Genomic DNA, 27,434 nt, shown 5'->3' with positions numbered 1-27,434 from the left:
TATTGTACCTAACGATGACGAAGTGTCAAAACAAAATCCAGACGTTGAAACAGAACAAAGAAAGAAAGAACCTCCAGACGATTCAGAGTTTATTTCGCAAAGAGTTCAGGTAATTAATGACTTTGAACTCCCGGAACCAAAGAAACCGCCTGATATATGTGAAGTGAATGTTAAAAGCATATCTTGGGACGATGTTATCGTCGACCCGGATTTGCTCAAGGAAGACCACGATAATGAAAAACATTCGACGGTGAAACAAACAATAATACCAGTTGAAATTTATAACATGAAATTGCAGGTACTTCTTGATACTGGGTCTCAGATAAGTGCAATTTCCCAATCGTTTTTCGAACACATTTGTGATAAGCCTGGGCTAGTAATTATGTCAGTAACAGGTGTAAAAATTGTTGGGGCTACTGGCAAGGCTAGCAAGCCGGTAAAGAACCAGATTTTGGTTAAATTTAGTATAAAAGGACAAAACTTTGAACACGATTTTTTGGTTGTGCCAGACCTGAGTACTGAAATGATTTTGGGGATAGATTGGTTGGATAAAGAAAAGGTTATTATTGATTGTAGCCAGGGAGTGATCAAAATTAATAGTACATTAGGAATTTGGAATTGAATTTTGAGAAAATTGGGGAAGTGTTTGATTCAGAAATTGATTCGTTGTTGTTGGAGATCGACCAAGGGAATGATGGGTTGACAAACAAGTATGAGGTGTACCATGTCCAGAAATTATTAACTGAGAGTGACATACAGGGGCATGAATTTAAGGGAATCGTGGAAAATTTAGGGGGAATATCTCCCGAACAGAAAGCAGAATTGCTTGAAATTTTAGATAGTAACAGCCCCGTATTTTCGGACAAACCTGGCCTAGTTAAGGATTTTGAATACCAGATTGAGACAATAGAGCATAAACCTTTCTTCGTAAGACCGTTTTCGATACCCATATCAAAGAGGCAGGCTGTTCAAGTGGAAATAGATAAGATGATAGAGTGGGGGGTAATCGAACGAAGTAGCAGCGAGTATAATACTCCCTTTATCATAGTGAACAAAAGGGATGGGGGAGTGAGAGTAGTTATCGACGCTAGGACTTTAAACAAAATTGTAAAGAAGGAAATAGATAGACCTGAGAATCTGGACGAAATGCTCCAAAAATTTTATAACGTAAAATATTTAACCAGTCTGGATATGACCGCCGGATACTGGCAAATCCCATTGAGTAAAGAATCCCGTAAATATACCGCTTTTCTATTCGCCGGGAAATGCTATCAGTATAAAGTAGTGCCATTTGGACTTAGCACATCTGTGGCAGTATTTATTAGGGCACTGGACTTTGTGTTAGGTAGAGAACTGAGTTCCCGGTTAACCATTTATGTAGACGATTTACTGATTGCTACAGAAACATGGCAGGAGCATTGCGAGTTATTACAGAAAGTTTTTGTTGCTCTACAAGCAGGGGGCATGACACTTAAATGGAAGAAGTGTGAATTTGTAAAATCGGAAATAAAGTTTCTGGGGCACATTATTACTACAAACGGTATTGGCAACGATCCGGAAAAGTTAAGTGCAATATCGGGATGTCCAGCTCCTAGAAATAGGAAACATTTGAAAGCCTTTCTAGGTTTGTGTGGATTCTATAGAAAATTCGTCAAGGGCCAAGTTTTTAATAGTCCTCATTTGAATAATTTACTTAAGAAAAATAGTGCTTTTGTGTGGACTGAAGAATGCATGAGAGATTTTGAAAACTTAAAAAGGGAACTTTTTAATGACAGTATTTTGCATCACCCCATACTGTCAAAACCTTTCCATATGAGTACTGACAGCAGTGCTTATGGAATTGGAATAGAAGTGTTCCAAGAAATCTGTGAGGGCAAAGAAATCGAACACCGAACTATCGCATTTGCCAGTAGAACCCTAACAAGATACGAGAGAAACTACACTATTTCGGAAAAGGAAGCTTTAGCCATTATATGGGGGCTAAAGAAATTTAGAAATTATCTATGGGGCCATAAGCTCATTATACATACCGACCACAAAGCTTTGACTTTTCTTAAAGATTGCCGTTTACTTAATGGTAGGCTGACTCGTTGGGCTTTGTACTGCAACAATTTGATTATGATATTTGCTATGTTAAAGGTACTGAAAATTATGTGGCAGATGCCTTATCTCGATTGCCTAATGGTATGAGTGAAGTGCCCAATGAAAATGGGGAAGAGGGTACCTTTCAGATAAGATATATGAAAGAGATTTCAGGAAATAGGAAAATTGAGCAGATATGTAAAAATATGAGGTACCATCAGAATGAGGATTCAACCTGGAAATCAGTGAAAGTAAATTTTGACAGTGTGCAGTACCCTCAAATTAAGAAATATTACAAAATTTATAAAGGCATTTTATATAGGAGGAAGGATTTAGTTACGGAGGAATGGAGGGTATGTTGGCCAAACCAGTTTGATACTGATGTCATAGATTATTTTCATTTGGCATTAGGGCATAGTGGGCCGAAGAAATGATTGGATAAACTGAATAAGGTCGTAGTGATTACTGGTAATGTAAGTAAGAAGGTATAGGAACGGATTAAGTCATGTGATGTCTGTCAAAAGACCAAAGTACCGAACAAAACTAGTAGGGGACCAATGCAAAGTACATTGCATGAAGACACCCTAGACTTATTATCGGTAGATTTATATGGTCCCCTCCCAAAGACTTCGGGAAATTGTGCATATGTTTTGGTGATTCTGGAAGTATTTTCTAAATTTGTGAAACTATACCCCTTGAAAAAAGCCACGGCAAAAGCTGTATTTAGTAGGATGGTCGAATACTTCAGGACCATTGGGACACCCAAGGCAGTACTATCGGACAATGGACCCCAGTTCATATCCAAAATTTGGAAAGAGGGAATGCAGAAAAATGGTGTGGAGATTAAATATATTGCAGCCTACCATCCTGCAAGCAATCCGGTTGAAAGGTATATGCGCGAAGTCGGGAGATTGTGTAGAACATACTGCAGTCACAATCATAGAGCCTGGGGCAGATTCATATCGGATTTTGAGAATGTCATGAACACATTACATCATGAAACTACAGGGTTCCCACCGGAAGAAATTTTGTTAGGTAAAAGTAGTAAAAGTTTAATTGAAGAAAAATTAGAGTTTCCACCTTGTACAAGTTTGGGATTGAATCAAAAGAAAGAATTGGTAATAAAAAGAGCAAAGCAAACAGCCAAATCTAGATCTAGAAGACACGATAAAAATCTAAAGGTTTCAAAATTTAAAATTGGAGATTATGTTCTTCTAAAAACCCACGAAAAATCTAGTGAACTAAACCATGAAATTTCAAAATTTAAATATATCTATAATGGACCATATATAATACAGAATATTCCACACGACAATGCTTACTGCCTAATCTACCCAAAATCCAAAAGACCTTTAGGAGTAAGAAATATTGTGGATCTGAAACTGTATGTTCCCAGGAACGAGTAATTGTACTGTATCTTATGCTGAACCCAAGTTGTTTCAAATGTAACTATTTTTTGTTAATGTCTGTATTCCATTGAAAGTGTACTAATGTAGTTATGTGAGTTTCAGATTACCAATTGTACTGTAACTATAAAATTGTATGGAGGAAAGGACTGAAAAGAAAGGATAAATGCTTTCAGACAGATAAAAGATGGAACTGTCTAAAATAAAAATGGGCAGTGGATGAACCAGAATATGAAGGACTGCCAAATACCAATGAGGGCAGATAAATAGTCGATGGAAAATTGTAAATGTAATCCAGAGGATGTGACAATATGAAGTGAAATGGACTGCCCAAATCCACATAATAGGCAGCAAATATGTGTAGATAATTTTCTGAAAATTTTGTGTGTGTGTTTTGTTTAATAAGTTAAGAAATGGACTGCTATTCAAAGCAAGCAGCGACAAATTATCTTATAGTGTATACGAAATATGCATTTGTTTGTGTAGTTAAATGTTTGCATTCCAGAATTTTAAATTATTTCTTTACGAAATTTGGGAAAAAATGATTAAATTGCTATTTTAGTAATGTTAGAAGGGGAAGTTGGACTGTGCAAAAGGCACTTAAGTAAATAACGAGATATTGGTCTTGGTATGTTAAAATAGTGTAAACCTATATACAGTGAGTGGAAGGAAATATGCAATGTAAATTTTCTTGAACATTTACGTAAAGATTCAGAACCAGTGTATTATTGTTAAATTTAGTGTTCCCATAAAATTTAGACTTAAGAAAATTTTCTGGAAACAGGGGCATGTGTAACAATAATGTACCTATAATAATTTTTTTTCTTTATGCATTTAGATAAATGTTTCTTTCTGAATTTATGTAAACTAATGTAAATAATATTTTGGATTTTTTTCCTTTTCGTGTCATGTTAAAGAAAACTGTAAACAACTTTTGAAATGAATGTTATTACTTATGTTAGATTTTAAGCAATTTGATAACCAAAGGAAAGTGTATTTAATGTTAAAACTATTGTAAAATGTGAAAAGTGTAATTTAAACACTTGGTCCATACGTAGGTAATGCATTAGAATATGTGTAATAGAAAACCTGTGGTGAATACCCTACCTGTAGGGGCGCGGGAAAAGGTGGATGCAGGCGAGCATGGGAAAACGCACACTGGCGCGGTTCGGCACAACGGGCTCAGTGAAACAGTCGGAGTTGGGCATCGGTCAGAGGAACATGTACTGTACCGAGGAGGCTATCTAGGAAAAGTGTATTCCATTGAGCCTCGGATGGGCCGATTCCGACGACTACTTGGCATGGCTATTTCCTCAGGCACAAAATTGGAAAGATTACGACGATAAGAAGAAGGAAAGTGCCGATACTGTGAGAGCCTTAGCCGTGCTTGTATGTGTGCCGTGCTGCCCGCTATCTCGCTGCCGCCACCCACCGCATCGACTTGCACAGGTCAAACATTTATTTCATCTTTAGAAGTGTATCTGTGTGGACCAGTGTTGAAACTGTTTTGACTGTTCAATAATAACGTGACTTTTACCAGAATCGCCTTAGCCATCACTTATCCTTATCATTGACCTAGACAGGGTCCTTACCACATATTGTGCAACCCGAGTATCCTGAACTGAAAGTTTACAGTTAGTACTAAATTATCTGCAGACCAATTTATGCTATAAAGACGTTCAAGGTTAGGAGTGCAAATATAAATGTTAGTAAAGAACAACAGTGTGGTTAAATTGAAAGATAAATTTTGAATGGAGCTAGCAATGTTATTTAATTGATTTGTGACTGAAATAATGATAACTAAGTGATTCAAAATAAGACAAAAGAATAGTTCTTCACAGATTGATAACTTTGAGTGTTAATTTACCTTCAGGACTTACTAGTTTCAGTATAACGACCATAACAGTTTCAGGCCCCCCCCCTTTTTCTTGCCTATTCTTGCACATTTTGAAGTGTACTGATCAGAATTGAACAGTAAAATTAATTTCTATATTAAACCTAAGTGTATTAGTGTTTTTCCCAATTTTAATAGTGACGTTGTATGTGTGTTTTCAAAATTTCTGATTCTAGGGTAATCTATGCCCGATTTCAGTCTGATCAATATACAAAGTGCAGCTCGTAGTAATCATTGCTGTGTGGTGTTGTGTAATTTTAGCTCGTACAAATTAGTACAAAAGAAGAAAACCTTAGTTCAGTAGATTCTTTCTGGTTCTAGATTTTGCCATAAAACGCAACATTACTACGTGTCATTACGCTTGTACATGCTACCACTTGTACAGGGAAAAACTCATTCAATGCCTAATTAGGCTGGCGACCGTATTATTAATCATTGGTAGTATCTGCTGTGTGTACTTCTTGTCCATGCGAACGCGTAATTGTACTTTACATTTGCTTGACGCATCACTGTAGTTACTGACTGAATATAAGTCCGAATTGCTTCCATTAGGTACACGCGGTCAACTTATGTACTAAATCCTTGTTTACAAGGTGAAGCCCGTGAACTTATTACAGTACAGGCTTTATTGAGCTAACGCACGTCCGACAGGGCGGTAGTGTTACAGACTGTGAGAAAATTTTAGCTTTTGACCAACATTGTATCAATACGTGTGTGCATTTGATTTCTTTGTTATTGTAATTATGAAAAATTTCTTCAAATCTGTATTGGCCACTGCCCAAAACAATTTGTAAATTTTTTGTGGTGAGCATGGGGGCTATGTAAGTAGGCTGTTTATGTTTTCTTATTGGTAACACCACGTGGCGCTCAGTATGAAAATCACTGGCTGTGCTGTGTGCAGTCTGTGGCTTATTTGCATTGTTGTCTGCCATTGTAGTGTTGAGCAGTTGGCTGTTAACAGCGCGTAGCGTTGCGCAGTTGGAGGTGAGCCGCCAGCAGTGGTGGATGTGGGGAAATGAGATGGCGGATTTTTGAGTACAGAATGAATATTATGAACTGCTATATACACTCCTGGAAATTGAAATAAGAACACCGTGAATTCATTGTCCCAGGAAGGGGAAACTTTATTGACACATTCCTGGGGTCAGATACATCACATGATCACACTGACAGAACCACAGGCACATAGACACGGGCAACAGAGCATGCACAATGTTGGCACTAGTACAGTGTATATCCACCTTTCGCAGCAATGCAGGCTGCTATTCTCCCATGGAGACGATCGTAGAGATGCTGGATGTAGTCCTGTGGAACGGCTTGCCATGCCATTTCCACCTGGCGCCTCAGTTGGACCAGCGTTCGTGCTGGACGTGCAGACCGCGTGAGACGACGCTTCATCCAGTCCCAAACATGCTCAATGGGGGACAGATCCGGAGATCTTGCTGGCCAGGGTAGTTGACTTACACCTTCTAGAGCACGTTGGGTGGCACGGGATACATGCGGACGTGCATTGTCCTGTTGGAACAGCAAGTTCCCTTGCCGGTCTAGGAATGGTAGAACGATGGGTTCGATGACGGTTGGATGTACCGTGCACTATTCAGTATCCCCTCGACGATCACCAGTGGTGTACGGCCAGTGTAGGAGATCGCTCCCCACACCATGATGCCGGGTGTTGGCCCTGTGTGCCTCGGTCGTATGCAGTCCTGATTGTGGCGCTCACCTGCACGGCGCCAAACACGCATACGACCATCATTGGCACCAAGGCAGAAGCGACTCTCATCGCTGAAGACGACACGTCTCCATTCGTCCCTCCACCACTGGAGGCGGGCTGCACGATGTTGGGGCGTGAGCGGAAGACGGCCTAACGGTGTGCGGGACCGTAGCCCAGCTTCATGGAGACGGTTGCGAATGGTCCTCGCCGATACCCCAGGAGCAACAGTGTCCCTAATTTTCTGGGAAGTGGCGGTGCGGTCCCCTACGGCACTGCGTAGGATCCTACGGTCTTGGCGTGCATCCGCGCGTCGCTGCGGTCCGGTCCCAGGTCGACGGGCACGTGCACCTTCCGCCGACCACTGGCGACAACATCGATGTACTGTGGAGACCTCACGCCCCACGTGTTGAGCAATTTGGCGGTACGTCCAACCGGCCTCCCGCATGCCCACTATACGCCCTCGCTGAAAGTCCGTCAACTGCACATACGGTTCACGTCCACGCTGTCGCGGCATGCTACCAGTGTTAAAGACTGCGATGGAGCTCCGTATGCCACGGCAAACTGGCTGACACTGACGGCGGCGGTGCACAAATGCTGCGCAGCTAGCGCCATTCGACAGCCAACACCGCGGTTCCTGGTGTGTCCGCTGTGCCGTGCGTGTGATCATTGCTTGTACAGCCCTCTCGCAGTGTCCGGAGCAAGTATGGTGGGTCTGACACACCGGTGTCAATGTGTTCTTTTTTCCATTTCCAGGGGTGTATATTATGACTATTAAGGTAAATAAATTGTTTGTTTTCTATTAAAATCTTTCATTTGCTACTAGTAGTTAGTGGCTTCCGTAGTTTGAATCTTTTATTTAGCTGGCAGTAGTGGCGCTCACTGTATTGCAGTAGTTCGAGTAACGGAGATTTTTGGTGAGGTAAGTGATTTGTGAAAGGTATAGATTAATGTTAGTCAGGGCCATTCTTTTGCAGGGATTTTTGAAAGTCAGATTGCGTTGCGCTAAAAATATTCTGTGTCAGTTTAAGCACAGTCGTGTACAATTGTTCTAAGGGGACGTTTTAGTTCATACGACGTAGGGTAGGGAGGCCGCCCCTTATTGCAGATGTTGGACATCGTCGACTTGGCAGACTGGTGAAATAGGACAGGTGGCGAACTGTGGCGGAGTTATGATCAAACTGTAATGCTGGGCAGAGTACAAGTGTGTCTGAATACAGAGTGCACCGAACACTCCCTACTATGGCCACCACAGCCGACGACCCATGCATATGTCAATATTAACACCTCTACATTGGGAACTGTGACTGATATGGGCACTTGTACTTCAGCACGGGACGTTGACGCAGTGGCCGAGTGTTCCATGGCCTGAGGAATCTTGCTACCTACTTCATCAGGCCGATGGGATGGCGCGCATCCGTCGTTTCCCTGACACCTGTGATATGGGACAGAGTCAAGCTTGCGGCCGCTCTAGTATGCTTAGGGGAACATTCACGTGGCGTCCATATGTCCAGTGGTGCTCGTGCAAGGCACCGTCACGAACAAAGAGTAATGATCAGTCGTTGCAGACACCGAACACCTATTCATGAGAATCATGTTTCCGAGTGCAGTGGCATTTTTGAGCAAGATAATGCGCCATGTCATAAGGCGAGGAGTGTGATGGAGAGGTTCGGGGAACAGAGTGGGGAGTTCCAGTGATGTGCTGGCCTGCCAGCTCGCCATATCTGAACCCGGTCGGACGCATCTGGGATGTTACTGAATGTAGCGTCAGATCTCATCGCCCCCTACCCGGAATTTGCTGACTCGTGTGTGCATATGTGGTGCCAACTGCCTCCAGCGCTCTGCTACTGCCCCATTGGTTCCATCCCACGGCGCGTCGTCTCTGTTTGTTGTCCGTGCCAAAGGTTGGCATGGCTATTAGGCAGGTATTCGTAATGTTCTGGCCGACTAGTGCATGTGCCTTGGAAGCTTACATAATTCATGTTGTAACAAAAAGTTTCATTATTCTAAATTAATTACTAATGATGGGATCTTCTGCTAAATTTCCAATTATTACAAAATTTCATTATACAGCTTTCAAGAACATTTGTTACATATTAACCTTCTTATTAGAAATATATTTTACATACAATCGTTTCGAGAATATTCCCTCTAAACCGAAAATTCTAGATTACCGTTCGGCGTGATTTTACCCCTGAGAAGTGGAATTGACCATAAACGAAAAAATACGTATCGTACTAGTTTGCCCCTTCTACACACCTGTCAAATTTCATCAAAATCGTTGACTGACACTTGCGTATTATTATCTGGGAGTCGTTCAGCACCAATAACTGTAGGATGGCCATTCAAGTACAACTGCGTCAGTTACGTGGCATGTTGAAGCCATGTGCATTTGCCGGTGTCGAGTTGGACTTGAAGTAGGTGTGTTGCGGGGTAGGTGTACCGAACCCGAGACTCCAGTTGGCAGAGCTGAAGCTGGGACCCACCACGTCGTATTTTCTCAGGAGGCTGAGCAAGTTAAAGAGCGTCAAGGGGCAGTGCAGAGTGATACACCGGTATTCGGTAACGTTCATTTATTTAGATAATTTACGGTAGTCAGTGGGTGAAGCATAGTGTCGGCGTGCCGCCCGCGTGCTGTCCCGTGAGTCCAGCTGGCTGAGCAGACTCCTGGTACGCCAAAGCTGCTACTGCCGTCATCAAGTCCGCCCCGCTGAAAGTCGGCCACAATCTCCCTTTCGCCGCCCGCCGGTTCGTTGCGACTTGAGCCGCGCTGCTGCCCGTGATTCCAGAGACTTGTACTGTCCCTAGTCCTCGCCGCCCTCCGCCCCATTTGGCCTGTTTCACCTCTCTGGCCTAGTTTCGCTTCTCTGTTCCTTTTTTATTTATTTTTATTTTGCTTTGTTTTTATTATTATTTTTTATTCTTCGCGTAACAACTAATATATTAAATGAGATATGTTACTACGAAAAGAGACTCGAAATACCTTTTAGCGGTGCTGTGCTATGCCTTTCTTTGGATCACTAATTTTCAACAAAAGAAAATGTATTATGTTCCTATTGTTCTGTATCTGGCTTTCTATTAAAGCAGATATAGTACGCAATGATTATTCAGCTTAATAATTTTGCAGTGGATTTTTGTTAATAGTAAGACAACAATAAGTATCACGGCTAACCCGAGAACATGAGACTATTATCGGACAAAAATAATGTTTTTTACTATAAGGTTGCCAGACCAGAACTACATACAGCAAGATTTCTTTCATGTGATGAAAATAAATTATCTCTTTTCACTATTAGTATTTTATTATCAACAGCCCGCGTCAGCCTGTAAAAAACATCATAAAATCTGCAGCTCTGCTCTGCGACTTCGAAAGCTGAAAGAAATAATTTTTCACTTCACTATTACCTGACCGCTTCTTTGCGGTATGATAGGTTTCATGTACTGCAATTTAAATGAACCGCGTCAGCGGCTGGCTCGTTCGTAGCGCCGCTCTGCACCACGAATAATATTTAAACAACTGAAAGTGTCTTAAAGGGATGGGATAAAATACCAGGCAAGCTTGACATGAATCATAATGCAAGGTTTCACTAAATAACTATATTCAAACATTTAAACAATTCGAGTAGTACACACCTTTTTAACAATCTTGTCTAATGGCGTCCCTCTTACCAACTTAACAAAAGAATGCTACGCTAGCATACAATATCACGTCACAGGCTATCCTTCTCACGCAACTCCAAGAAGAAGACAAAGAAATTAATGTTCGTTATGTATTATTTATACTAGTCACCTAATCTCATCTTTGTTTGATATTTATCGTCTGTGGCGGTTTCATTACTCGTCGACACAGATATTATCTAAAATAAATAATAAAAAAATACATAATTTTATACAATAACAAAATATGATAAACCATGTTTTTTCTCTTTATCACATAATATGTCTTTTACTAAGAGACTTTACACCTGCTGTGTCTGACCGAGGGACAAAGGTGTGTGTACTGGTCCCCTGTGGCCGTCGGGCTGCTGCTGGTTCCAGGACAGGATCGGTCTTGAACCCGCACCCTCCTGAATGCTGTGCTGCAACTTGCCGCTAGTGGTGCTTGCCACTGCCGTCCCTGGCGCCGTTGCAGTGCTGTTGCACCTCACGCAGCGTATGGCTCACCCAGACCCTAGTAAGCCAAGGGGGAAGCGAACGTGGCTTGGGTGGAACCGAGTCCCTCCTGGACCCTTTGCAGGCCGCTGTCACTGCCCTCTTTCAGGCAGACCATACGATCTCCAAGCTCCAGGCTGCCATTCCGTCCCATCCCGGTGTGTCCAAACCCGAAAAAGTACACAGAAAACAGAATACAAGTTTATGCAGAATACTTACAACATTGCTGCCAGACTGGCCCCTATAAGTGTAGACCAGCACAGGTCCATCCCGACGCTCGACTGACCTGGCACGCACTATCCCAAGCTAAATTTGCCCGTCTGTTTATACTGGTGTTTCCCGCACTTCTGATGTAGGGTAAGAGAGAGACAGAAGCTATGGCAGGGAGAAACTACCACACATCAGCTACTTACAAATGGCCACTCTTGGCTCTGGCCTAGTGCCCCACCTCATACATCGCAATAACTTAAAGCAACACTGCCGTTTTCTTTCTTGTTGTTGCTCGACTCAAAACAAATCGTGTGTGCAATACTGCCGTCATGGCTCCACACCTGTGAGTGCCATGTTTACCTGGCCTGGCCCGCTGGCTGTAGACTATTACCACACTCTGACAGCAGCCCCAAATTTCATCTCCCAACCGCGCCTTCATTGAATTTTGACCAAATTTTCCTTTCCTTCGACTAGCGCAGCACGTCTGTTGTACTAGCTTAATGCTCACGTAGAACGTCACCATGGAACACTGCTGTTTGTCTACAGGATTCGAGGGCAAAGTGCGATTAACGAGCGGTACTCATCGGCGTTACTTGCACTTACTTGATGAGCACATTAGGGTGTGGACTGTTTAGTCATGCCGGCCGGAGTGGCCATGCGGTTCTAGGTACTACAGTCTGGAGCCGAGCGACCGCTACGGTCGCAGGTTCGAATCCCGCCTCGGGCATGGATGTGTGTGATGTCCTTAGGTTAGTTAGGTTTAAGTAGTTCTATGTCCTAGGGGACTGATGACCACAGCAGTTGAGTCCCATAATGCTCAGAGCCCTTTTGAACCATTCGTTCAGTCATTCGGAACTATCGTCTGCGCCATACGGTTTATACAATGACGTGTGTCATTCGATTTTCAGTTTTACCTAAACCCGATTTTACTTGAAGGGTCTATAGTTTCGTACTTGACTATTTACATAGGTAAAATTGTTTATACCGCAGGTCTTCGGGCCCAGTTGTCTATTTCCTGTGTATGGTGTTGGAGCGCTGTTAGTAATGTATGAATATTACGTGTGTGATTAAGTGTAACTCTTCTAATATTATGATAAATCATTACATTCATCTGAAATTTCACGCGTTAAAAGAAAATTCATTACAACAGTTTACACAGTTTGCTAAATTAAAGTGAGTTTATCTTTTCTGGGCGATGTATTCCACTTTTGCGTGGCTTGCCACCTTGTTACTTCAGCTCCTCGCTTGCTATCGTTTTCGGTTCCTCATCCTGCACTATACAGCGGAGTCTTGTAAAGCGACACGGGAATGGCGAGAAGTGCACTGTGTACCAGAGACAACCAGACTCGTTGCATATTCTTCTAGGGAAAGAAGCTTGTCTCAAAGAATCAACGCCAGTAGCGTGAAACACAAGATACCTAGGTCGTAGATGATGATGAACGGTTAATATTTCGTCTTTCTAAATTTGCGGAAGCCGTTCGGCACCACGGCACAACGTCGACATTAACCAAGATTCGAGCACAGGGAGAATCGATGCAAATATGCATGTGGCTCGATTAATACTTAACAGAGTTCAGTACGTTTGCTGGACACTGAATGTTCAACGGAAACTACATTAGCATCAGGTGTGTTCCAAGTAATGATCTTGAATCCTCTATTGTTCACAATACGCATAACGCATGTACCACACAGAGACAGCAACAACGACAAATTACTAGTTGGCAGTGCGTTGTCATAGGATGATGGTTCTTGTTGCTTTATCGCTAGGACCTCCCGTCGGATAGACCGTTAGCCTGGTGGAATTCTTTCGAGCTGACGCCACTTCGGCGGCTTGCGTGTCGATAGGGATGAAATGAAATGATAAGGACAACGCAACACCCTGTCCTTGATCGGGGAAAATCTCCGACCCAGGTGGGAATCGAACCCGGCATAACATTCCGTTGCGCTGACAACTCAGCTACCAGGACAGGATAGGATGATGGAAAAAAAAAATGCAATAAGACCTGGACGAAATTTGCTTTTGGTGTAAAGAACAGAGGCTCTCTTTAAGTGTGGAGAAGTGCAAGGTAACGCCTTCCAACAATAAGATAACAACATTCAACATTTAAGTTTAATGGTGGCCATCTGGAGCACAACATGTCATTTAAATACACTTTCGGATAATAAAAATACGACACTCTCAATGACAAGGACATTTTATTGGTAAATGATGTGACAGGTGGTACTTTATTGTAGGAGTATATTATAAAAAACAGACCAATTGAAACACTGACATCACTACATATCCCACTACCGTCTGGCAGCACTGCAGGCCTGTATTCTCGCATGCAAATGATCATAAAGTTGCCGAATGCCACTCCGCGACTGATTGTCTCGAGCATATTGTGCCCTTTACTGAAATTGGGCTATGGTCTTTGCAGGCACTGGAGCACGAGTAAATTGTCGTTTCATCGTACCTCTTACACGGACAACATCTGGTTATCTTGCTTTACTCCATGAAGAGCACGATTCATCGTATTAGCCGTATGTGGACGTGCAATGTCCTGCAGAAAAAGAACATCGCTTTCCTGAAGGCAATGTGTCGGACACTAGTTACTTCACGCTGCAGAAATACAAAATGTGACAGTGAACTGAAACTGATAGTTCCCCACACCATGCATCCTGAGATAAGAGCTGTGTTTCATGCGCGACTGCTCACCGGATTGGGCACGTTATCGGGGCTACGTCACAGACGTGGACGTCCATTACTCGCATACAGGTCATCACTGATGACAACAGAGCGCCGTACCGTTCTGCGGTCGATTGATTCACTTTACCAGAGTATCCACGCTTGGTGCTGTGTTGTCAATGGTTGGCTGGCCAGCCTTACGTGATCTTAGTCCTGCTGAAAGCAGGTGGTTGCCAAGGGCCCTTGGTGACGCAGCAGATGCAGCATGGGCCCGTATTTTTTCTGTGGATGATGTCCGGTTGGTCACCGCTGCCTGAATAATGCATCCTTCCTGACGTGCTCAAGTGTTATGAGGACGTCAAGAACTTCGCGTATTGTTATGGTGATGTTCCTTGCAACACTGATGAGATAATCGCGCAACATGTGCAACAATCCGTCAATACGTCCATCCAACTTCTGATGGCCAGTGTCAGCCCGTTCAAGTAGCAGAAATAGTTCAGCAGGCGTACGTACTCCTCGGTGGGGCATCGTTGCACCCTGGACTGTATGTTGCAAACTATGTTCACCTCTAAAAAGCACAGTTACTGCCTGCAGATTCAAAACAAAGGGTGCGCAATCGGATCTCCTGAACGCCATCTGACTATCAAATATCATGACAAACAAATCCCTACAATCCCTCAATATGCCCACTATTGATCGAAGTGTCCAAACAGCCCTTCAAAATGCGTATTAATATAGCCAGGGCCCACTGAACGTAGTCCTCGAGGGTGTCGTGTTATTTTTCCGGCTATGTGTATAACGGTATTATTAACAGCGATACAAAAAGGAACTTAAAAAATCAGTATTTTGCTAATGGAATGCAACATTTATTTTTGTTGCTAGGATTGAGAAACTGTGTCACATCTGTAAAAGTAAAAGAAAATGCTAGTGTGGTCAACACTATTCTTTCAACGTACGAAAACCTATGAGGTAGGCATTATAAAAGATGTCGAATGTGTTAAGAAACACACTGTTAAGAATAGTAAAAAGTCAATTTAATCTATATGAGATACTTCCGGGGAACTTATGTGGGAATATTTGGGAAAAAGCCACCTAGTTGTTGCGAAACACTTTTGGGCATACTTAAAGAAATAATATCGAATGAAGATTTCCTTACATCATCGTCACATTTAAAATGTGGCAGTCAAATGAAAGCGACACACAGGGAAAAAAGTAAGTAAAATTCTATGTTCCTTCAAAAGTGATAGCTACTCTGTGACATGAGGGTCAATACCATCATGGAAAAATGGTTGCAGTTGACTACGAAATCTGGACTGCATCTATGCGTCCATCTCTTTGCTCGAAGCAAATCAGCGACTACGAATGTCTTTTTTCAGGGCCCTAAAAATGCAAAAATTGGATGGGAGAGATCGAGAACATATCGAGAAAGTCTAAAGGCTTACTAGCTAAATGTCTGCAACGTGCCCGTAACAAGCTTCGCCCTATGTGAACGCGCTTTCCATACAATCTCGATTTGTCCTCACCCTATTTCCATAGTTTTGGACCCCTGATGAAAGACATTCGTGGCTATCGATTTGCCTCAGACGAAGAGGTGTGCGTCTTGGTACAATCACGGTTTTGTAGGCTAAAAAAATTATTTTTCTGTGAAGGAATTGATAAAAAAAAAGTTGTTCAAATGGCTCTGAGCACTGCGGGACTTAACTGCTGAGGTTATCAGTCACCTAGAACTTAGAACTACTTAAACGTAACTGTCCTAAGGGCATCATACACATCCATGCGCGAGGCAGGATGTGAATCTGCGACCGTAGTGGTCGCGTGGTTCCAGACTGAGGCGCCTAGAACCGTTCGGCCACTGTGGCCGGCAATTGATCAAAAAAATGGCTCGAAGCACTATCAGAGTTAACATCAGAGGTGAACGGTCCCCACATTTTTTATTTTATTTTATTTATTTATTTATTTATTTTGTCATCAGTCTACGGACTGGTTTGAAGCGGCCCGCCATGAATTCCTTTCCTGTGCTAACCTCTTCATCTCAGAGTACCACTGCACTTGCAACCTACGTCCTCAATTATTTGCTTGACGTATTCCAATCTCTGTCTTCCTCTACAGTTTCTGCCCTCTACAGCTCCCTCTAGTACCATGGAAGTCATTCCCTCATGTCTTAGCAGATGTCCTATCATCCTGTCCCTTCTCCTTATCAGTGTTTTCCACATATTCCTATCCTCTCCGATTCTGCGTAGAACCTCCTCATTCCTTACCTTATCAGTCCACCTTATTTTCAACATTCGTCTACAGCACCACATATCAAATGGTTCCATTCTCTTCTGTTCCGGTTTTCCCACAGTCCATGTTTCACTACCATACAATGCTGTACTCCAGACGTACATCCTCAGAAATTTCTTCCTCAATTAAGGCCGGTATTTGATATTAGTAGACTTCTCTTGGCGAGAAATACCTTTTTTGCCATAGCGACTCTGCTTTTGATATCCTCCTTGCTCCGTCCGTCGTTGGTTGTCTTACTGCCTAGGTAGCAGAATTCCTTAACTTCATTGACTTCCTGAACATCAATCCTGATGTTAAGTTTCTCGCTGTTCTCATTACCTTCGTCTTTCTCCGATTTACTCTCAAACCATACCGTGTACTCATTAGACTGTTCATTCCATTCAGCAGATCATTTAATTCTTCTTCACTTTCACTCAGGATAGCAACGTCATCAGCGAATCGTATCATTGATATCCTTTCACCTTTTATTTTAATTCCAGATCTGAACCTTTCTTTTATTTCCATCATTGCTTTCTCGATGTACAGATTGAAGAGTAGGGGCGAAAGGCTACAGCCTTGTCTTACACCCTTCTCAATACTAGCACTTCGTTCTTGATCGTCCACTCTTATTATTCCCTCTTGGTCTTTTTTCAGAATCTCGAACAACTTGCACCATTTTATACCGTCAAACGCTTTTTCCAGGTCGACAAATAATATGAAAGTGTCTTGATTTTTCTTTAGCCTTGCTTCCATTATTAGCCGTAACGTCAGAATTGCCTCTGTCGTCCCTTTACTTTTCCTAAAGCCAAACTGATCGTCACCTAGCGCATTCTCAATTTTACTTTCCATTCTTCTGTATATTATTCTTGTAAGCAGCTTCGATGCATGAGCTGTTAAGCTGATTGTGCGATAATTCTCGCACTTGTCAGCTCTTGCCGTCTTCGGAATTGTGTGGATGATGCTTTTCCGAAAGTCATATGGAATATCGCCAGACTCATATATCCTACACACCAGCGTGAATAGTCGTTTTGTTGCCACTTCCTCCAATGATTTTAGAAATTCTGATGGAATATTATCTATCCCTTCTGCCTTATTTGACCGTAAGTCTTCCAAAGCTCTTTTAAATTCCGATTCTAATACTGGATCCCCTATCTCTTCTAAATCTTCTCCTGTTTCTTCTTCTATCACATCAGACAAATCTTCACCTTCATAGAGAGTTTCAATGTATTCTTTCCACCTATCTGCTCTCTCCTTTGCATTTAACTGTGGAATTCCCGTTGCACTCTTAATGTTGCCACCGTTGCTTTTAATGTCACCAAAGGTCGTTTTGACTTTCCTGTATGCTGAGTCTGTCCTTCCGACAATCATATCTTTTTCGATGTCTTCACATTTTTCTTGCAGCCATTTCGTCTTAGCTTCCCTGCACTTCTTATTTATTTTATTCCTCGGCGACTTGTATTTCTGTATTCCTGATTTTCCCGGAACATCTTCAATAAAATTCTTCAGGGTATCAGACCGCAACGTCATAATTTAAAATGCGCCAACGTTTCGGCCAGCGTTGCAGCTAGCCTTCATCAGGGCCTTACGTTAACTGCTAAATGAAACACACTTGGTTCCTTAAATAGCTGCACGAGCTATAATTTACTGTCTCATTCTGCAACGCATTTTTCACACAACACTGTCTTCCTGCAGTGTTTCCCACAGACGTGTTTGTGGCACTGAGAGCAGGTAACAGTTGACTTTCCCAGCTTGTTGTACTTGATCTTTTTAGATGCAGCTTCTTGGCAGCATAGGTGGCACCGTCCACGTGTTCCTGGTTCTGCTGTTGAGGATGATGGTTCTACAGAGCAGCTGAGCTTCCGTTGTGTGATGCTTTCCATTGCCATTATTACTGGCTTCTGAAGTCCATACAAATTTTGTGCCCGTTTATCTACTTGAGATCTTATTAGTTCGAGACCTAAGTTAGTGATAAAAACCCTTCTGCGGTTTAGCAAATTCTTTTTCCAATTCGGAAAGTTGAGGAGAAAGAGTGAATATGCATTTATTGCTGCTATGTCAATGAGTGTGTAGAAGAGGGACAAAGGCTATCTTGTTGTTCCTCTCTTTGTGCTGTAGTGTCTTGCCATCTGGTCTATGGTGTCCACGCCTCCCTTTGTAGAATTATAAAAAAGATTTATGTTAGTCTTTTTTGAGTCTTCATTCAACACCCCTTCTGAGTGATAAGTTGAAAGCATCAACAGCAGTCGTTTTGGCTTCTCGCGGACTAGCGTTGATGCAAGAGTAACTGGTGGCCTCTGTGTCTGAGGGTCAGTATAAGCAAAGATGGAAGTGTAAACTGCGGCCAGTTGTAGTCTTCAGCTCTTCAGGTATGTGTCGTCTGTTAGACTGTAGGGTGCCAACAAGTGTGAGGTTAAAATCATTCCATAGAGTCTCAGCAAGCTCCACTGAAGTATAGTACCGATCTGTGGTAACATTACGGCCTGATTTTTCAATAGGTTTTATTAGTCTCTTTACAATTTCCATCGGTCCATTTGAATGCTGTGTATTTCCTGACTTGCCTGTATAGATGTCCATGCTGATCACATATCTAGTCTCAGAATCAGACAGCATTCGAATTAGAATGCCGTATTTTCCAGGTTTTTCTTTTAGAAACACCTTGAATGGACAGCGACCACGGAACAAAGACAACATCTCATCCACTGTTGTATGTAGACCAGGAATGAAATACAATGGAAGTGAAGAATTGAAGCTTTCAAAAATTTCCCTCATTGGAGCAAACTTGTCAGTCTGGCGACGAATTTCTCTTGTGTTCTTATCATCAAACCTCAATATTTTAGTCTATTCGAAAAATCGGGTCCGACTCATTGATCCATAGTACACTTGTCGGCCCTGAAGCAAAGACCATAAATCTTGGACAGGTATCTTATTGTCATGATTTGAACCCATGATTAGCAAGAGTCCTATATAACAAAATAACTCATCTTCATCTGTGTGCTGAATACCTAGTCGAGAAGCCTCTTCATTTGAGTGTAGTTTTATTAGATTCATAATTTGAGGTGTAAAAAAGAGCTCTATAGCCTCTTTCGGAGACGCAATTCTTCCTTGTTGTCCTAGCCCCATTCTTTCTCGCACTATATTTTGTACAGAACGCCGATATTGTCGAGATGGCTTCGTAATATACTCTCGTCCACTTTTTGCAATGAATTTATCACATTCCGTATTATTATCATCTGGTGGATTGGCTTCAACTTCATCTTCATTCTCAGACGATGAATCAGTTCTAATTTCTTCCACATCATCATCCACTTCACTTTCCTCTAAATCTGATTTGTTCAAAACTTCTTCTAGCACTCTTGCAATGGAACTATCACGTAAACGATGTCTACTCATGTTGCTGGTTCAACAGCAGCAGAAACACTGAAAATAACAATGGTCCGCTTCATAATAATATGTCTGAAGGCAACAATGCCAAAATTCGTTTCATGGTAAGAATTTGAAACGAGAGACTCAACCTCGTAAATCTTTCCTTGCTATTACCAACGGGTGGGCTTCTAAGGCCCACAGAGAATTAAATCAAGTAAATGAATTTTAATTACATTTTTATTCCGAAATTCTGTAATGACTCAATAGTACATTCAATAACGAACAATTACCTTTGCTTTCAACTTCATATATCAAAGGGTGTGGATACAACATAGAAAAACTGAGTCAGTGGGCCTACGAGGCTCCCCCCTTGGTAATGCTAGGGTTAACTATTAAATTGGTTGTTACTCATGAGTGGAGTGCACCTACCCTAGTCGGTAGCGTAGTTATCCGGCAGTGAGGGTTTCCTCGCTGTGTTGATGCTGTCCGCCACGGCGTGTAGTTCGACAGCCTTTCAGTTGTTTGTTCATATTTTTTTTTGCTAGAATGGTTATTACATATAACATGGACTAGTCACCAATAATATATTCTCCTTCGCTTTTTACTGCTGTCTACCAACACTGACTGTAGAAATCATGTGGTTTTGAAGAGAAGAACTTGCCGACCGCGTTCGGATTCCATTTTCATCCGGAAAGGATGTTCCTTGTTCGATAGAGAGCGGAACAGGTAAAGCCTGAGGGCGCAAGATCAGGTGCATAGTCGGTGCAAAATGACTTCCCAAACCAACTCTTGTTTTATTTTTTATCAGTCTAACAGAATGCGGGCGGCGTTATTGTGGAGTAGCATCACTTCGCTAAGTCTTTCTGGTCGTACTTCTTGAACTCCGTCTGCAATACATTTCAGTTTTTGACAATAAATGTCAGCAGTGAAACAATACGTAGTACACCACACTGTTCCTGGTCCACCAGATGCATAACATTATAATTGCGGATGCGCGCTGGTCTATATTTGGGGAACTGCTGCTTTTATTGAGCTCGACCACTCCTTTATCTTCCTTATGTTAGCATGAAGACACAGTTCCTCGGGTCGCAGCCTCGACTCCTGCCTCAGGCATGAATGTGTGTGATGTCCTTAGGTTAGTTAGGTTTAAGTAGTTCTAAGTTCTAGGGGACTGCTGACTTTAGGAGTTAACTCCCATAGTGCAGAGAGACATTTGAACCATTTGAACAGTTCCTCGTCAGCAGTAACGAGATGCTGCTTTTACTGGGCTCAAACATTCCTCTCTCTCCCTTATGTAAGCATAAAGACACAGTTTCTCGTCGCCAGTAACAACACGGAATGATCAGTGTTGTTCAAGAACCAAGTTATGACGAGCAAGCACTAATGCACATATGGCCACCCGCTGATTTTTGTGATTTTGGCTTACAGCGTGCGGTACCCATGCACTCGATATCTGAACTTTCCCCATTGAATGCAAATATCACACGACGATGGAATGACCACAAACCTTCACATTTGCCAGTTTTCGAGTACACAGATGTGGATTATTGAGTATTATTGCGTTTAAACGTACTTCGTCACACCCCGTAGGTCTTCCTGACCGTGCAGAGTCACTAATTGCAAAAACTATCCTCATTGAAACGAGAAAACCATTTTCTCGCCGTGCTCTGACCAATGGCATTATCTACATACACGGCGTAAGTGCCTCAGAGCACCTCTACTGAACTGAAACAGAAGAATACGTACAAAATATTCCGATTTGTCCACTGGGAACTGCGTTTTCTAGTGTACATAGCTTCACTCACTGTCTACACATGACAACAATATGTCAACAGAAACAGTAACAGTGATATAACTGGTGTCCGGGAACTAAGGACGAATCTGAATTTTGCACTACATTGTGATTGGCACCAGATTATTTCTTCATGTTTTTTTCGGCGATCCTTCGCACTAGTAGCCTGATAGCTTTTGTGTGGTGAGCATTGTTGTTTGAAGTTTATTTTCCTTATGGAGCAGATGAAAAGTGAGCGACTTATCCAGGTGATGAAAAGTTATTACAAAAACAGCGAAAGACCTACGGCAACCGTTCGTGAATTTCGTGTGGCGCTCAGACGTAATGCTGGTCCAACCGACTCAGGAGTTCGGAAGTTGATCCGGCAGTTTGAGACCGCGGGTTCTGTTTCAGACGTTAAGAAAACAGGACGACCGCGTTTTGTTCGAACACTTGGAAGCATGGATGTGTTGGTTGACAATCTGACCGTAAGAAAATCGGTTCGCCGACGAGCTCAAAATTTGAATTTATCACTAGTTCACTTCATAAAATCCTTTCAAAAGATTTGAAAATGTATGTATGCAAGATTCAACTTACACAAGAGCTAAAGCCTGCAGACCATGGAAAGAGCCATCGATTTGCTCAATGGGCGTACGCCCGACAAGAGGAGAACGAGAACTTCACTAATAGGAAAATTTTCTCAGATGAGGCTCACATCCGCGTCAATGGGTACGTAAATAAGCAGAACTACAAAATTTGAGGTCTCGAAAATCCACGAGTGACTGTGGAAGATGAGATGCATCAAATGGCTCTGAGCATTATGGGACTTAACATCTGAGGTCATCAGTCCACTAGAACTTAGAACTGCTTAAACCTAACCAACCTAAGGACATCACACACATACTTGCCCGAGGCAGGATTCGAACCTGCAACCGTAGCGAAGGCACGGTTCCTGAATGAAGCGCCTAGAGCCGCTCGGCCACCCCGGCCGGCTGAGATGCATCCACATCATACGATTGTGTATTGTGGGTTCTGGGCAAGTTAGAAGCCCAAACATTTTTTGAAAATGGCAAGGGAGCTGCCGTCACTGTGAACGGCGACCGTTACCAAAACATGATTTCTGATTGGTTTTTCCCATTTATTGACGAAAACACGATTTTTCGTTTAAACAAGATGGTGCGACATGTCGTACAACCCGTGAAACAATTGCTGAATGAAAAGTTTCCTCAAAAAATAATCTCTTTGCTTGTCAACCAGAAATGGCCTGCCAGAATATACGATCTTAAACTTCGTGACCTTTCATTCTAAGGGGGACGGGGATTTCGGAAATCAAAAGTGTACGTAAGCAAACCACAAACCATACAGCAATTGATGAATGAAATTGAAAGGGTTGTTAACGGAATTCCACCAGAAGTATGTGAACGTATCATCGAGAACGTCAGTAAACGCTTTGGTCGTTGCAAAAGCGGCCTTGGATGTTCGTATGGAGGATACAAGTTTTCATACACAAATGGCAGAACTTACTTAATGTGCCTGTAAGAAAATAAGTTTTGTATTTTCTATAGCACTTTAATATTGCTCCCTACTTCCCAGACACCCCCTACTAATAAAAAATTACATCCTATTAATAAACCAATAGCAACCTGAATACCAATACGCAAAACGCAGAAGCTAAGAACTCATGCACAACTCTAATACATGCTGCAGGATCTTCAAATCCAAACAACGTTGTATATTTTTCTCTTCTTTAGCATCTACACTACTGTTCATTAAAATTGCTACGCCAAGAAGAAATGCAGATGGTAAACGGGTATTCATTGGACAATTATTTAACACTAGAACTGACATCTGATTGTATTTTCACACAATTTGGGTGCATAGATCCTGAGAAATCAACCACCTCTGACCGTAATAACGGCCTTGATACGCCTTGGCATTGAGTCAAACAGAGCTTTGATGGCGTGTACAGGTACAGCTGCGCATACAGCTTCAACGCGATACCACAATACCACAGTTCATCAAGAGTAATGACTGACGTATTGTGACGAGCCAGTTTGCTCGGCCACCACTGATCAGACGTTTTCAGTTGGTGAGACAACTAGAGAATGTGCTGGCCAGGGCAGCAGTCGAACATTTTCTGTATCCAGAAAGGCCCGTACAGGATCTGCAACATGCGGTCGTGCATTATCCTGCTGTAATGTAGGGTTTCGCAGAGATCGAATGAAGGGTAGAGCCGCGAGTCGTAACACATCTGAAATGTAACGCCCACTGTTCAAAGTGCCGTGAATGCGAATAGTAGGTGACCGAGACGTGTAACCTATGGCACCCCATACCATCATGCCGGGTGATACGCCAGTATGGCGATGACGAATACACGCTTCAAATGTGCGTCCACCGTGATGTCGCCATACATGGATGCGACCATAATGATGCTGTAAACCGAACCAGGATTCATCCAAAAAAAAAAATAAGTTTTGCCATTCATGCACCCACGTTCGTCGTTGAGTACACCATCGCCGGCGCTCCTGTGTGTGATGTAGCGTCAAGGGTAACCGCAGCTACGGTCTCCGAGCTGATAGTCCATGCTACTGCAAACGTGTTCGGACTGTTCGTGCACATGGTTGTTGTCTTGCAAACGTCCCCATCTGTTGACTCAGGGATCGGGACGTGGCTGCACGATCTGTTACAGCCATGCGGATAAGATGTCTCTCATCTCGACTGCTAGTGATACGAGGCCATTGGGACCCAGCACGGCGTTCCGTATTACCCTCCTTAACCCCCGATTCCATATTCTGCAAACAGTCATTGGATCTCGACCAACGCGAGCAGCAATGTCGCGATACGATAAGCAGCTACCGCGATAGGCTGCAATCCGACCTTTATCAAAGTCGGAAACGTGATGGTACGCATTTCTCCTCCGTACACGAGGCATGACAACAACGTTTCACCGGGCAGCACCTGTCAACTGCTGTTTGTGTATGAGAAATCGGTTGGAAACTCTCCTCATATCAGCACGTTGTAGGTGTCCCGACGCCAACGTTGTGTGAATGCTCTGAAAAGCTAATCATTTGCATATCACAGCATTTTATTCCTGTCTGTTAAATTTCGCGTCTGTAGCAAAACATCTTAGTGGTGTAGCAATTTTAATGACCAGTAGTGTATCTTGATTACGAGTTTTCGATGAAGAAGGGAAATGTTTTCAGTTCGGGTTACTGAACAGCGAACACAGTAGCCGGGCCCCCGTACGGCATTCGGGCCGCCGCCGACGTTACGGAGCGCTGAGGAGCGGCGGAGGGCCCCCGGGAGGCGGGCGGTGCGGCCCCCGGAGGCTGTCAGGGGCGGTCCGCCCCCGTGAAATATTGCCGCCCAGCGCGCCGCCCATGATGTATGGGCCGGCGCCGGCGCCCGGGGCTCAAATCAAACGTGCAATTGCCGGCGCCCCTCAGCCGCCCCCACCTCCCTGCCGCTCGCGATTTCCACGCCACAAGTGACGACAGCTTCCCAATGACTCACAGTGATGGCACCCCGGCGGTTCCGCAGCTGCAACTTGTTACTCGTAAATAATGTCTCCCAACGACGTGAGCCCTCTTACCGACACATGATTGTGTATTCCTTCCCTTCGGCACTGCAGTCTGTCGTCTTTGCTCTCCCTGTATGTTACAGAAAACTTTTAATCTTCACATTCAGTGAATGACAAAAAATGTGGCCGGATGTCAACAGAAGTGCAAGTACAGCCAGCAGGTATGTAAATGATTAGTGTAGAAAATCATTGCGACAGAACGACTACCAGAGTGCACTAGTGTTCTCTGGGTTTATTATTATTACCAGTCATAGTGGAGCACATAAGAGGCATGAACACTACGAGATGTTGGCCGATCAATGTGATGGACATGGCTATACTACGTAACAGTATGAGACAGCTTTATCAACAACTGACAGTGTGAAAATGGTTTTATTCTTGGTCTTCATTTGGCATGTATAGCTTTTCTTGTTAAGTAACCTGAATAATTCTGTATTTATGTAATTGTAATACTATGAAAGAGACAGCCATAAGCCTACTAAAAATGTTATACTGATAAATAATAATTAACACCTTTTTAAAAATAGCTTTTGGAAAGCGACAATCGTAGTTTCGCTGTTATTGTGACAATATATGTTCAATGATATATTCCTTTCCAATTCCATTTGAAGGAGACCAGGCCAAAGTCTTTATTTGAAGATAAACAGTTCTTGGAAGTGAGATCTCAAAACGATTTTTCTGTAACAATCTGTAAAGACTTAATTAATATGAAATTATTTATAATTGTTGACAGATAGTAAGCATTCAGGCCGTTATTTGGTTGAAACAAGATCGCGCACGTAGTCTAACGGCGGCATATTGTTGCACTTCCAAATACCTAGAGCGATGCTAATTTTAAAGTTTCTAAAATTAACCTTTTTATTTAAATTTGCTTAAGTATTTCTATTCAAATTAGTTTAAGTATTTCCACATAGAGAGTTTATTAAGTTACTACTGGAATAGTAACAAATGGGACTTTTATATATATATATATATATATATATATATATATATATATATATATATATATGCACTAGCAGACCTTTGAACGTAAACCGCCTTCAATCAGCTCAGAGCAATACCGAAATATGAATCGCAATACTACATGGTAAAAAAATGAGGTCGACAACACAGGTGCTGCAATGGGAGGTACACAGGTTTCAGTACTGGAAGAAGTTTGTGAAAAGTTCTTAAAATCTAATTCTTTCGAATGATTATGATATCAGTCTCCACAATGTAATCAAGCTGTACTGATTAGTACGTAATCAATTCTAGTCTCCAAGGCTTACCTCTGTACTGAAATATGCCGCACACAAATCAGGATATTTGGAGCATCGGCGGTGACAGTTTGAAATGCTGGTGAAATTTGCTTTACATTGTCTTCTCCGTCTTGTACATTATGACAACAAATTTCGTTCATTTTATGTGCATGGTAATTACTATCGTAATTATTTTCTACCACAGTAAAGAGTTATTTCTTATTTTCAGTTAGCAGAGTATATGTATGGGAAACAGTAAGCTATAAATAAAAGGAAACTATGAATGTAAGTGTAAAATAACAATTTAACAAATAAAAAAATTTAAGTAAAATAAATGACTATAATAATAATGAATATGATGATATTGTAAGCGATTATATTGCAAAAATTGCGAAAGCACGTAGCTTTCAAGTTATTTTCCAAAAGTGACATTCCTGAAAACTGTGTCATTACACAGGAATGCATGGGGCGTTAAAGCTTCTGTAATTCATAAGCTGTGCTTTTTTCATGCTACTTATCACAATTATCACAGTTAATCCGGTTTTCCCTGATATGCTTATTGTAGACTTCACTACACCCTGCGCAATTCATTACAGCAGATTTCTCTTTGGAATTTGACATAGTTGTTCCTGAAGATCAGGTGCGGTTATGTCCAGATTGGCCCTACGTATTCTACGTTGTTGGTACTGGTGTTCTATCTATTCTTAGGGTTGTCTGGTTTTGCTTATTTGTCTAACAACGCATTTTTGAACCGAAACTCAGACGAAATCTCGGATTCTTTTAACATTTTCTTCCTTGTTGTAGACAGATCGTATTTTCGCAGTGGAGGAATTTTAGATGAGCCCAAACCTGTTCGTACATCAGCTCTCTGAACTTCGTTTGTATCACTTTTTTTTCCTGGTGACTGCACAGACAAATCATCTCTCACTGAGTAGCAGCATTTGTACGCGGTCGCCTGTTAAACTCCTTTGCCTTCATATGTTGTTGGAAATTCGGTTGTCACACTGATTTCTGATGTGAAGTCAACCGGACTGAGCAGGAATATAAAATTAAAATTATAATTAAATTAAAATTAAATTCCCGTTGGCTAGAAGGATTTC

At 42.3% G+C, this 27,434-nt stretch overlaps 1 protein-coding gene across 1 annotated transcript in view; it reads right to left on the bottom strand.

Annotated features, from left to right (window-relative positions):
- The window catches only part of LOC126092411 (lachesin-like), a 320,875-nt gene extending 295,977 nt beyond the window's left edge, over positions 1-24,898 (bottom strand). The window contains exons 1-2 of the mRNA XM_049907998.1: positions 24,789-24,898; positions 19,527-19,776 (exon numbers count right to left, since the gene is read on the bottom strand). Coding sequence (XP_049763955.1) covers positions 19,527-19,776; positions 24,789-24,898 — 360 coding nt within the window. The remainder of the gene's footprint in view (positions 1-19,526; positions 19,777-24,788) is intronic.
- Between the last annotated feature and the right edge of the window lie 2,536 nt (positions 24,899-27,434).

Source organism: Schistocerca cancellata, chromosome 7 (genome assembly GCF_023864275.1).
Source record: "Schistocerca cancellata isolate TAMUIC-IGC-003103 chromosome 7, iqSchCanc2.1, whole genome shotgun sequence".
Taxonomy (NCBI): Eukaryota; Metazoa; Arthropoda; class Insecta; order Orthoptera; family Acrididae; genus Schistocerca; species Schistocerca cancellata.
This window is presented reverse-complemented; position numbering and strand designations above follow the sequence as displayed.